Source organism: Prinia subflava, chromosome 6, assembly GCF_021018805.1.
Source record: "Prinia subflava isolate CZ2003 ecotype Zambia chromosome 6, Cam_Psub_1.2, whole genome shotgun sequence".
Classification (NCBI taxonomy): domain Eukaryota; kingdom Metazoa; phylum Chordata; class Aves; order Passeriformes; family Cisticolidae; genus Prinia; species Prinia subflava.
The window spans coordinates 7,013,489-7,026,900 of record NC_086252.1 but is presented as its reverse complement, the minus strand read 5'-3'; the positions used below and the strand labels follow the sequence as shown (position 1 = coordinate 7,026,900).

Sequence of the window (13,412 nt, the reverse complement as noted above, 5' to 3'; positions counted from 1 at the left end):
CTAAATAAATATTATACAGGATTTAACAAACTACAAACTCCATCAAGTGAAATTTAAAATATTTCATCAGCTCTTGAAAGTGGGCAGCTACAGCAGTGGTGCAGATCAGGCCTGATTTTGCCAAGCTTAAGATTAAAATTACTTTTGTTGGCCTGGATGTCAGCACAAAGTCCTCTGTTATTTCACATCTCAGCAGCGATAACTAATCTGTCCTGTTTTCAATAGAAATTTTAAGCCTGCTTATTTTTGAAACAGAAAGATTCTGGGAAGAAAGAAGTGTGCTAAATAGTTTGGCTTTCATTGGCTGCAGTCATGCTAACAATGAAATCACTGCCTTGCAGAGCCCAAAACGTGCTTGCCATGTTTAGTCCAAGTTTAACAGCGTGCCCAGGTATCATACCAGAAATAAACATAACCAAAATTACATAAACTCATCTGGCCCTGAATGTAAACCTTTTGTCCACTTCAAATTTTCTTTATCTTCCTAAAAGGTGTTACATGTAAATATATTTCTAAATACGTATTATATAAATCTCTAAACCAACCATTTCCAGTATTTTTTCAGCAAGGCCTCCTACTACAGATGCTTTGTTTGAACGCATATGACAATTACTTTAATTGGCAAAGGCATTGGAGTGAGTCAGAGAGTAGGGAAGCTTTAATGAATGCAATATATTTTGCTTACTTGTTCCCTTTTTTTTGTGCCTAATTTAGGAATTCAGCCATATAATTGATGTGGTTATCACCATTTGTGTACCATGGAACCTCTATTAATACAATTTTCATTTGGGGGGCTGGAACTGGATGGGCTTTAAGGTGCTTCCAACCCAAACCATTGCATGATTTTATGATTCACAAGATAAGAGACCTCTTTAAAATCTATTCTTCCCTCAGCCAGACAAATTACATTGAGGAAATAAGGCAAGGATGTAGCTCAACCCTGTAGCAAACTTTTAAATGCAGTTTGGAACACAGTTCAAAATTCAGTAGAATCGTATCATAGAATCACAGAATGATTTGGATTGGAAGAGATCTTAAAGATGATCTCATTCCACCCCTTGCCATGGGCAGGGACATCTTCCACCTGAAGAATAATAGTTGTAAGTAAAGATCAAGACCCCAGCTGCTTTGATAGTAGATTATTGTGGTCTACATACCTATGTAATCCAAATGTATAAAAAAATAATTTCACTCTCACCACTGGTTAAAATAAGTAACTGTTACAACTACTTACTTCAAAAATATTTGGAAATAAAGCTTCTCCCCCAGAGAAGCAAACTGTAAATGTACTGAAAAATATGCTACACAACTGTAGCATTTCCATCTTTTGCAATCTTACAATTACGGGCAGTCCTGGCTGTGGCAGAACATTTCCTGAAGCCCCATAAAACCACGGAGCATGTGCTTCAGCTCTGCTGTTCCAGGCCTACGACAAGAAGCTGTCCTAAATTAAGTACCCAGCAATAAAAGCTGCAGTAAATCTACCTCTCAGGCATAATAGGGACGTTAGCCTTCTGACGTGGAGTGAAACGAAATGTATTTATTTCACTGCCACCAAGCCTCTTTCCCTCGTAATGGAACAATTGAGGAGCAGTTAGTTCCACAGCAGGGCCTCCTCCTCCTCCTCCTCTGTGAGGAAGAGCAGCCCCGAGTGTGCTCAGCCAGCCTGCACACCTCTGAGTGCTTTCTAATGAACAATAAAGGCCCTGCTGCAGAGCTGACTCAGCACTAAGGCAGGCCTTGCCAGCCAGGAAAGGCATCTGGGCAATCCAAGTCCCGAGCTGGGAAGGGAAAACAGACACAGTTTTGTGGAATCAGGGAGTGCTTTGGTTGAAATGGGCTTTAAAGCTCATCCAGTCCCAGCCCCTGCCACAGGCAGGGACACCTTCACTATCCCAGGCTGTTCCAAGCTCCATCAACCTGGCCTTGGGCACTGCCAGGGATCCAGGGGCAGCCACAGCTGCTCTGGGCACCCTGTGCCAGGGCATGCCCACCTTCCCAGGGAACAATTCCTTCCTGATATCCTGTCTAAACCTACTCTCTGCCAGTTTGAAGCCATTCCCCCTTGTCCTGTCACTCCAGGCCCTTTCCAGCTTCCTTGTAACCCCTTCAGATACTGGAAGGGGCTCTGAGGTTTCCACACAACCTTCTCTTCTCCAGGCTGAACCTCCCCAGCTCCCTCACCCCATCTCCAGCTGTGAGGTTCTCCAGTCCCCTTTCACCCACATGGTCCTTCATCCCACTGACTCACCTGGGAGGTGCAGGAAATACCTTCTCCCTTCTACTGGTGCATCTTCCTTCCCTTAAAACCTAAATTCTTTCAGGGAACGAGTAAAGAACAGAACAGAAGAATCTTATCAGCACACTCGTGACTGATGAGTTGGAATAAAATTCTCTTTTAGACAAATGTCCATTTTGCCTTATTAATTTAAACAAGGATTTTAAAGACAAAGCCCATCAAACATTAGATAAGCCTTTTAAGTTAATGGACCATGTAGTCCTATTTTCCCACAAACTCAGGAATCTTCATATTATGTCCTATTTTTACAGCAACATCAATTATTAATATGTATACTTTTGCTGACAGAGGACCACACTAAAAATGTGAGTTTCGTTATCCAGTTCTGGGTCATTAACTGTGAAAAGCTTGTAAATATAATGGTTTATTCACATGGGAAGCCTTCATTAAGATGCATTATTCTACAACTGATGTGGCAGCATTGCATTATCAAGTTCACTGTCTCCATCTAATATTTGTAATTTGTTTCTAAATGAGTTGCTGTTTGTAGGGCAAGTTAACAAATTTGAATTTCACATGGCCAGAGAAATTTCTTAGAGATGGGAAAATGCTTCTTCCCCCAAGGAAAAGCTATTAGCATCTTCCTGGAGAATGCCTCCCCCTTTGATTCAGAAGCAGGAACATTAGAGGCGCTGAGAGAAGGGATGTTAGAAATAAATTGGCTTTTGTCTTCCTTCCATGCACATTAGAGGGCTATGGAAGCACACTCAGGATAACTTCAGAGCTCCACAACAGCCATGTGGAACCATGGAAAGCTTTTCCATGATACTGTAAGGCACAGGTCACAGGCTGGCCACCAGGGAAGCATTCCTGCTGGAGCTGCTGGAATTCATCCTCTCTCTTGGCACTCTCCAGGCATTTCACTTCCCATTCCCTCTTGCATCTTCAGCTTTTTCAGACCTATTTCCTTCTGAGTTCTGCTCATTGACAAGAGAACAGAACCTCCAGCAGGGCTGTTGGAGCGTTTTTGTCTCATTTTGAAGGCCCAAGAGCACCTGAAGATGAACACAAGGCCCCAGGTTGTACAGCTGGCTCCTCATTCCTGAGACAAGGTTAGGAATGTGTTAAACTCTGAAGCTGGTGAGGTTTAGGGTGACACATACTTCTGTGATTAGGTCAAGAACACTGTGGACAAAATAAAACCAGTTTAACAGAGCATTTTTCTTCAGCTGTAAAGCTGGAAGGTTTTCACCTATGCTATTCATAGCTTATTTTCTTTTTTTCAAGTGTTTTAACAGTCTAAAACACTTTATATCATCATTTACTTGACTGGACAAAAGCATTTTCTATGCAAATTCTTGACAAATGGTAGAGAACTGACAGTTCCATCCTCTGGACATCTTGTTACATCTCTTCAGCAGCTCCCACTGCTCCAGTGTCTGTATTTAGGTTATGTTGCTAAATCCCCTTCCACACTTAGTTTTGTTTAGTTCATCTTCTTATCCCCTCCCTACTTTATCAGTAATTCATTTCCCTGAGCATCCACATGCTTGGATCAGTTCTTATAGTCCAAGGAAGCTGTTTTTAAGATAGTCTCCATTTCACTTGTTAGCCCGTGTATTCATAGCATGTGTCCTCACCCTTGTTTTTCTCAAGTCTATTCATTTTTTGTCTGCGTGACTGCATTGATTTCAAAGTGACAGAACAAGAAGTCCAGCCAGCTGTCCATTCACCTGTGCTGTTTTATTTAAAAATCAAATGTCCATGCCATGATGTCCTCACTGCCAGTCAATGCTTTTCTCTTCATTCTCCTCTCCCAGAACAGGAGCCAGCCTTACGTTCCTGGCACGAGCTGGCCTCCTGCTCTTCCCTCATGAACGGGGCACGCTGTGGATGTTCCACATTAGCCAGCCCTGAGTCCTGCAGGCCTCATTTATCACAGCCAGCTGTGCTCTCCATTTCTGCCCATCGCAGCTGGAGTGTGTTATTGCCAAACAGGAATCAGGAGGACTGAGGGAAAAGAGGAGAATACAACCTCATCAACTTGCCCTGTTCTCTTTCATGCCTTTCTTTAGGGAAATACTGAAGGTGAATGGCTGGAGTCTTGAATTCTCTTTTTTTTTTAGGTAAAACAGACTCCGGAAAACAATTTTTTTTTTTAAATACAAAGGGTAAATACAACAGAGCATCTCATAAGTTGTTCTGCAGGTTTATGTCTGTACTTCAGCCTTGGTGCTGAGTACAGCTCATAAACTCCTATCAGCAGATGTATTGATAACTGGATGGTGCTCAGACAGGGAGCTGCACAAATATTTACTCAGGGCTCAGCTGGGTTTTGCCAACCAGAACATATCCCATGGCCTTGTTGTTATCAGCATCTGAGCCAGGTGCTTCAGAGCTACCTGGCCTGTGTCCACAGCAGCTTCATGACTGGGCTCACGTGCAGATGTGGGCTGTAGCAATTCACTTTTTTGAGATAAGAATTTCCTGCTGCTGATCTTACACTGGCACCTCCTTGCCAGTTCAAACAGCTCTTACCTCATCTGGCTTAGGAACTGGTGAAAGGGAGGCTGGAAACATTCACAGTGGGAGGAGCTGGTCATCCAAGGCTCCCTCAAGATGCAGTGGAGAGCAGCTCAGAGGGAGCTGCAAAGGTTCTGGGATGGCAGGGGGGAGCTCTGCTGCCTGTGCTGCTGCTCCCCACATTGGTCTGGTCTCACCACTTCCCTTGCTGTGCCACTGGCCCTCAGCTGCTCCTTGGCAGGCTGATCTACCTTGCTGCAGTGGGAAATGAGTAACTGGAGGAGGTGGGAGAAGAGGAAAAGACAAAAGGGATTATTTTCCACTTTTTAGGGAGCTGAACTGGTTCACTGCAGGGTGCCAGAACCTGAGCAGAAGGGAGGGATCAAGCACCCAGCAGTTCAGGTGGGCAGGAGCTGACCCTTCCCAGCCCCAATAAACTGCTCACCTGCTGACATTTCACCTTAAATGTTCAGGAGATGTGTTGGAAGATGTGCTGGAGAGGAGCCTGTCTCTCTCCATCAGCCACAGATGAGCCTTTCTAAAGCTGCAGGTATCCTCATGCCCAGCTGATGGGAATTTCTCAGGAATCCCCTGAGGATTGCTGTAGGGACACAAATAGAGGAGTTGGGTTTGGATCTCAGTCTGGAAAACCAGCCTTGTGGGGGCTCCTCTGATTTCCAAACGAGCCTCTGAGAGAGCAGCATCACATCTGGCTGTCCTGGGCTTCATTTAACATCAGCAGGGCAGACAATGGTGAAATACAAATAAACACTGTTAATAGTAGCCGTGTTGTACTTATAAATAGGTGCTGGTGAGGGGGAAGATTGGAAACACTTGACTTCCCTGAAAACTGGGAATTGAGCAAAGGTAACATCTTAGGGTAAAAGGCAGCACTTGGGGTCACACATCCAGGAAGGGAACATGTGCAGCCACCTTTCCAAACCACAGTGCTGCTCTTATTTCCTCCTGAATATTTTCTCCCTGGTGGCCTTGACCGATTGCTGTAGCACAGTGCGAGTCACACATCCCAGATGCAGGGGAGGCAGTAAATTGCTTTCCTGAATGGGGCCTCTGTGCTTGCTTTGGACACTCTGGGATCCCTCTGGGTGCTCGCTGAAACCAAATTTGCTTGGCACTTATTAGTGATTTTTGGAACCTGGTGGAAGCATGGAAAAACAGGGAATAACAGATCTTAAATATGAGCTGGCCAAAGCTTTGACAGAGCTTTTTGTCTTTGCGGGAGGCCTCTGTAATTGGGGCTTGGAGCACACCAGAAAATACATCACTAGAGCAAGAAGAATGCATTACTGAATTAGTCTGAGATGTGCCAGTTAAGGACTATTTCTATACGTTTTGAAGTTGAAAAGCCAGAGAAACTTTTTTTTTTTCATGCAAACCAAGCTTTTGTTCACATATGCTGCCACCTATGTGAGTCACTAACTATGAAAAGTAATAAATTCATACTACAAAACTAGACTGTCATATTTTCTCCTCTCTTTCCTTCTTAAATTTGCCATACACCATCAAACAATAGAATCAATAATCATATTGGCAGTACATAAAAAAACCAGTTTGTTCCGGAATTTAAAGAACACAACACCTAAAACCACAAAGCTACTTCACAAGTTGATTTTTAAAGTAGATTTTTCTCTACACATACAAGGTAGCGATAACTCATAAAACAGTGGGAACATCTTAACTTTATCAATAATTGCAAGCTGAAAAATGCAAAGTTTCAGCCCACCCACACAGGTGGTTTTTTTCATGCTTCTGTATTTGAATACCAGAAAGACTTTCATTTTTCTCCCTCAAACTACATGTGTAAAATCGATCATAGAGCAGAAATTATTCTAAGACTTGAAACTGGCTGAGAAGCCCTTCTTTCCAAGGTTATCAAATCATGGGAAACTTGGGGAGCTGTGATTCTTGTTACAGTGTTGGGGGGGTTGTTTATTCCTTTTTTGTTGTTGTTGTTCCTCAAGGGAAGTTGATTTCCTAAAGGAGTCTGACCAGCTGCAACAAAATACCAGGAAACCACTGACCAAGCAGAGCATATAAAAATTTCAGTGCACAAATTCAAAACAATACTGGCTAATTAAAAAGCACCAATGGGAAGTCCAGACATTTGAAAATTCAATTAAAAAATTCTCTGGCACCCTTCTGACATGGATAAAGCTGGCATTTGCAGAACAGCAGCTTTCTCACCTGTCTCACTGAGACGCCGGGATCCCACGCTGCAAAGATTGTTTTTGTACATTGCAATGTTGTTAATTAATGCTGAAATACCAACAATAGACTATTGTGTGCATCCAGGCACTTTTTATGAGCACAGGGGTTTTTTCTTTCCTGGCTTCCTGCAAGCAAATTAAGGCTTAAGCTCAGATTCACCGTCAACCTGGCATTCCAGTAAATATTAAGTTTCTTTTCATTCATACCTTTTATTTTCTCCTCTCGTTTTCAGAGCCTGCCTCCTGACTTGGAGGCAGTGAGCAGTTTGCAGAAAGCAAATGTCCTGCGAGGTAAATTCCAGGGAAGAGAGGACTTTTGCTTCAGGCAAGAGCTGAGAGAAACAGAGGGGCCCCACATCAAGGAAACCCTCCAGGACCAGATCACCCAGTGCTTCCTCGAGTGCCGGTGAGCAGAAACACTTACTGTTAATCAGTCCATTTGCCCCAAAGAGCTCTGATTTTGTGTTCCTACAAACTGCAAAATCCATCTTTAAGGCACTGGTGCCAGTCCCAGATGAGGAGTGAGTTCTGCGCCAGCTGCAAAGCCCAAATCCTGAGCTGGAGGATTCGAGACCAGGCATTGCTCCTGGCAGGGGTCAGAGGTGCTCGCTCCTTCAGTCTCTGGCTGTGGATCAGGTCCACAGACATTGGAGTGGGACACCTTCACTTTGCACATTACCTTGGGTTCAGTCTTTGGAATTATAAGCAGCACACTCTAAACTTCAGGAAACATGAGTTTTCTCCCTGTCTGAGTTTTCTCCCTGTCTGAATACATACGGTTTAAGAGAGAGAACTCACTCTCCCATGAGCTGGAAGTACCATTATTTGCCATAGCAAATCACATCACATCACTGGGACTGCCATCCTGCTGCAGGTATTATCCAGCAGCCCACATGAATCTGAAGCACTTTTGTTCTTGAGGCCTGACCTTCGAGCCACTCCTCCAAATGTAACTTTACTCGAGCAGTGCTGCTGATCTCAGTGAAACTTCACGTCTCAGTAGAGTTAAGCACATACTTACACAGTTTGAAACCCAGTGCTGACACCTCTGCTTCTCTCAGGAAGTTTACTTCAGCCAAAGAAGTTTTGAGACTGGCAGTTCTGACACTGAAAACCCTTGTCCTAAGGAATAAAGGCTTGTTTTATAATTTTATGGGATTTACCCCATCCAGAGGATTGGTGTGTAAAAGTAAATTGGGAAGCAGCAACCAAAATTTCCAGGGTTTGGCAGCAAGGTTTCGTTTGCTCTGCATAAAGCTGCTCTGCAAACTGGTTTTGTGTCTTGAGCTGCTCAGTGATGTTAGAGGGCACGTATTTGTCTTGTGGACCAGTGTCATGAGCATTAATCATTCAGTGTTTGCTCAGGGTACTGGACTTGCCTTCAGCGTGCAGTTTCCAGTTGGAAACACAAATGCATTCTGATGAAATCCTGCACTGTTTGTTCCTTGACTCCTTCAATGTGAAGTGTTTGTTAAAAAAGAAAGAATGATCAAAACCAGCACTCTCACAGGTCTGCCACAACCTATTTCTCTTCTTTCTTGCACTTTTGCCTCTTACAGACTCTCAAGACTCCAGCGTATTTTTACTCTCCTTTAGAAAGAGCTGCTGGTTTTATAAACCTCAGTTATTACAAAGCACTTTCCCATTCCCTAAATCAACCCTCTCCCAGGGCCTGCTCTGCACACTCCTTGAGCTGCCATTTCCTGCCATTCCCCACAGCTCCCAGCATGTTCTGAGGCACAGAAAGATCTTATTCCCTTTGCTTAATATTCCTCACCTAATAGTCATTCTCTACCATAGGTCAATCATGTCCAATTAACTTGGCTGTGGAGCTGGGGGAGAACTCCCTGAAATACTGCAGGAACCAATGGCAATGTTTCTGTAGCAGATTAGCAGGGAGCAGGCAGTGTCCCAGAGAACCAGGCTGAGCCATAAACCTCTTTAAAGACATTATGAGACACTATTAAAAGTTAAATCTGGTCCACAGAGACGCTTAACAGCAGAGCCAACCAGCAGCCTGAGCCATCCAAAGGATCATTTGAGGAAGCTAAAGCCACGGTTCAGTGGAGGGAGGTGGAGAGGGATGGCTGAGAGGGCAGTTCATCAAAACTCCTGCTGCCTAGTGCAGGGGAGCCCTCAGTCTCACATACCTGTCTAAGGTGGAATGGAAAGTGCTGAGCTTTCTTTTTGTAGCCCTTACAAGTGGAATGGCACTTCCTTGCTACATTTATGTCTCAACTTTAGGTGAGACTCAAGGCTAGAGGCACAGCATCAGTAGCGCAGCATGTGAATAGCTGATTAAACAAGCTACAAGGGTTCCTTAGCTACCCTTTTCTGGTCTGCCTAGTCAGGTTCAGTAGCCTTGAATCTCATCTAGATTTGAAAATTAACGGAGATTCAAGCAGATGTTGGAATATAACCACCACATCAACTGATCTTGGATAGCTTTATGTATAATCCTGACAAGGGTTTATATTAGATGGGAGTAAGAACTCACAGGGTGCTTAGAGATAAACCTTGACTCAGGCTTGCTCTGCTGCATTTGAGACAGGGGAAGAAAACAGCTCCCTTCCAACCTTGTACAATAACCCACCCATCTGAAGAGGTATTATGTTGTAATAATTAATCATTTTCTATCAAAGTGGTCTGATTAGACTTAAAACTGCTTTTTGCCTCAAGATGAGCAGTTCTGTGGTCTGCCTGAGAGCAGGGTCATTGCTGGTGGCAGAGGGACACACTTGTTGCAGTCAGTGTTTGATCAGAGAAGCCCAGAATAGTTTGGTCTGGAAGGGACCTTAAAGCTCATCTCATTCCACCCCTGCCATGAGCAGGGAGAGTTTCCATTAGTCCAGGTTGCTCCAAGCTCCATCATACTCCCTGTCACTCTCTCCTTTCAATAGAACTGTCTGTCCCGATCCCTAAAAGTCAGTAGTGCACGGTTCGGCCAAGACCAGACAGCTCTCATTGATAAAAGTTCTTTTGGTGATTTGACAGATGAAATTCTGCCCTCGGTGAAGGCAGTGGGAGAGCTGCCATCAGCTCCAGCACAGGCTGGACATGGCCCAAAGCTGGAGTTCATTTGAATCTGGCGATGATTTACGGAGCTGGAGGAATCAGAGCGAGCTGCCTGCAGTCCTGCTCTTCACAGCAGGCCCCTGTCTAAGTGACCACAAGCACTTTCCCCACAGACACATTCACTGGCATCCAAAATAGATTTAGAAACAACAAAAAATTTCTCCACAAGGGAAGTGTGTGTGTCCTGCAGAGCCAGGCTTTCCTGCCAGAGAACTGGGAGCTGTGTCCTGCACAAGAGAGGGCCAAGCCTGAAGTGTCAAGGTTTGCATTAATTATTACCTGCCAGGATATATTTTGGCTCTCCCCTAAGCCAGTCTGCGAGATCAACAGCTAAATGTAGCTTATAAATTATTCTTCAACTAGGCTTTTTGACAGAGTTTACCATTTTCCATAGTCTATTACATAAACAGATAAAGGGGAACAAAGATTCCTTGGAATAGATTTTGCTGTGTGGAGTAGAAAATAAACCCAAACTTCCATATTTTATCCTTCACTCTGAAAAGACTGTGATAAAAAATACAATTAGCAGGTATTGTCTTTCAGCACAGTTACTCTTAGATTACAAAAGCAATGAGCACGTATTAAATTTCTCAACTTGTAAGAACTGCTGTAAATATTTATCACTTTCATTGCACAAGGGAGCAGCTTCAGTCATTTCAAGACCCAAACCAGCTTCTTAGGAAGAGAGGTTATAAAAATGCCAAGGAAAGCAAAACCCAAAGGAATAGACTAAATGAAATTGTTCCAGTTGCTTATATCAATCCTACTGCAGAGAGGATAAAATAATTTTGATGTAACATTGCATTTTTCAGCCTTACCATCCATCCTTTAGTTTACCTGGGTTGACTTCTGTGGAGCTACTCTTTTTTGGCTTGCAAATTACTCACATAAAGCCTTGTGGCCATGTGAATAATTTCCATGTGGCGTTGTCCAGCCATCCTAGAAAAGAAAGATAATTGGTTTTGAAAGCTTTGTGAAGAAGCATCGTGCAGTTTACCTACAGACCTGTCTTTCTTCTATTTTCTTCCCAAGAGAGTTCATAGAGCACAAGTACAAATGATCCAAAATTAGCAGTTGCTATGATTATTATCCGAGTCTGGATGGTAATCACTTGAGTCCCACACATTCCATCCATGCAATTAATAACACAGTTTCAATATTAAGATACAGCAGAGTTCAGGTTTAGCTTCAATTTCCTTTACTATTCCAAACCAAACCCATTTTTCTGTAATTTCACATTTAGAATTTTGCTCTGAATATGCAAAGCCAGACATCATCTTCTCAACTCTTTACCCACTGTGAATAAGCCAGTTCCCAAATAATGAGTCTTGTTAGAGTTATCCCTAAAATGAGTTTCAAAAAGGTATGGGCAGAAAAGGGGAGAAGAATCCAGAGAAATCCTTTTTTATCCAGAGAAATACAGCAGTATCTTTGTCTAAGACAAGTCTTTTCTGACAGAAATCAATACAAAGGATGAGAAATCAAGATGAGGTTTTTATTACCAGAGATGGCCTCCAGAATCACAGGGGAGAGCCTCATGCACGGGCTCTGCTGTGATGTGCCTCATGCCCTCGAGCTGTAACAAATTACTCCATGAATTTCTTGCAGGATTTATCCGCCACCGCTCGGAGCTCTGGGGAGCATTTCATCTGTGGCATCGCTGACCTAATAACAGGGGATCTAAGTAATAGCAGCTTTTATGGAGGCTATGTGTTATTCCCACAGATTTGGGGATTGGTTTTCAGGAGGGAGGAGGCGGCGAGGGGTAAATGTCCTTTCATAATAGGTTTACACTTTACTGATTAGCTTTGAATGATCTTCTTGCTCTGCCTGCTGACTCGAGTACCGTCAGAAAAGGAATTGGCCGAGCTTCATGGTGAGTGAATGAGACTCCTCCTGAAGCAGGGGGCCGTCCTGTGCTTTATTTATTCATTTTGAACATTCCTGACAGGCAGCCCGGGCTTTGATGCAGAGGGAAAGAGAAAGAAATAGGAAGTGATGGTGTTACGTTTCCCCTTTTTCCCCAGCCTGTTTTGTGGAGCTGAGTTTACTGCCAATAGTCCTGTTCTTTGGGCTCCCTGGGCAGCAGGGGATGGGGAAGGGGGAGGCAGGAGGGAGATGAATGGAGAGAGAGGATTTTGCACTGAAACGCCACAGAACAGGGAAAGTGTTCATTCGAGTCAGGCACTGCCCGTATCGCATTTCACACTCCGTCCACTCCGCTTTTTACGGAGTCAGTGGTGAAGCTGCCAGGCAATCCATCAGCAGTGGAGCCTGGCCAACAGGACAGAGAGGGATGGCACCTCAGCAGTGCCAGCAGCAGCAGCAGCCCCTCCGCTCTGGTTCCAAGGAGTCGCGGCTCCGAATCCATCGGCGCTCGCGCTGCTCTCCAGTCCCATCTGGCTCGCCTCAGCCTGGCAGCAGTGCTTTCCAGGCAACCCAGGAGCATGGATTGCAGCCTCCACACAATATGGCAGCCACTCGTGCAACAGCTGATGGGAACATTCCTTAAAGACCGCGTTTGGTGCCATGAGCCACTCCAGCAGACAGTTATCCAAGAGCAAGCGCCAGCCTGGAGATCCCTGGAACACAACCAGAGACATCACCAGCCCCTTGATCACAGGCCTCATTCCATACAATGCCCTGCTAGTCTGGAAAAAGCATTCCCTTCTTTTCTGCCATTCCTGCAGGGGCATTCCTGCTGCAGGAACCTACCAAAAAATGCCTCTTTGGTATTTGGCACTTGATATTCAGCACAGAGAGGAGTTGCTGCCCACAAGAGCCATCTGTAGATGGGTGAAGAACCATTCTCTTTTCACCTAATGATAACTGTCATTACTTGTTTTCCCTGTCATTAAAGGATTGTCACACACTCACAAACTACTTGCACATGACATTCCACTCAGGAGCAGAAGTTACCAGCTAGGAGCAGCTGTGAGCTAATGGTAAAAATCAGAATATGGAGATAAATATGTGGTTGTCTGCTAATTCCACCAGATGAGGGTGGGCTGAACTAAATTAAAAAGAGATCTGTACCTGCACCATATTTTCTCCTTTCCTCACCTGGTGTTTAATATATCTTCACCTGCCCTCTTGTACTTTGTGCAGTTTACAGAAACCAAATTCTTCTGGGAATAGCACAAAACGAGGAGATTCTCCTTCTGGATCTCTCTGCAGGGTTATGTCTCTTATCCAAATCTTCTGGTTTTCTTCAGGAGAGTGAAGACAAGCTCTGAATTATGGTAATGAAGCTCTGAAAGAGGATGGCACAACCTTGGGTGATCTCTGTCCAAACACTTGGTCTTCCTGCAAAAGAAAAGAAACATTATTAGAAGAGGCAATGTCTG

At 44.1% G+C, this 13,412-nt stretch overlaps 1 protein-coding gene across 3 annotated transcripts in view; it reads left to right on the top strand.

The window, feature by feature from the left end:
- IQCA1 (IQ motif containing with AAA domain 1) overlaps positions 1–13,412 on the top strand; it is a 97,508-nt gene that overhangs the window by 21,704 nt on the left and 62,392 nt on the right. For all 3 annotated transcript variants that reach the window (XM_063400017.1, XM_063400018.1, XM_063400019.1), the window contains one exon: positions 7,224–7,396. In XM_063400017.1, the coding sequence (XP_063256087.1) occupies positions 7,224–7,396 (173 nt within the window). The remainder of the gene's footprint in view (positions 1–7,223; positions 7,397–13,412) is intronic.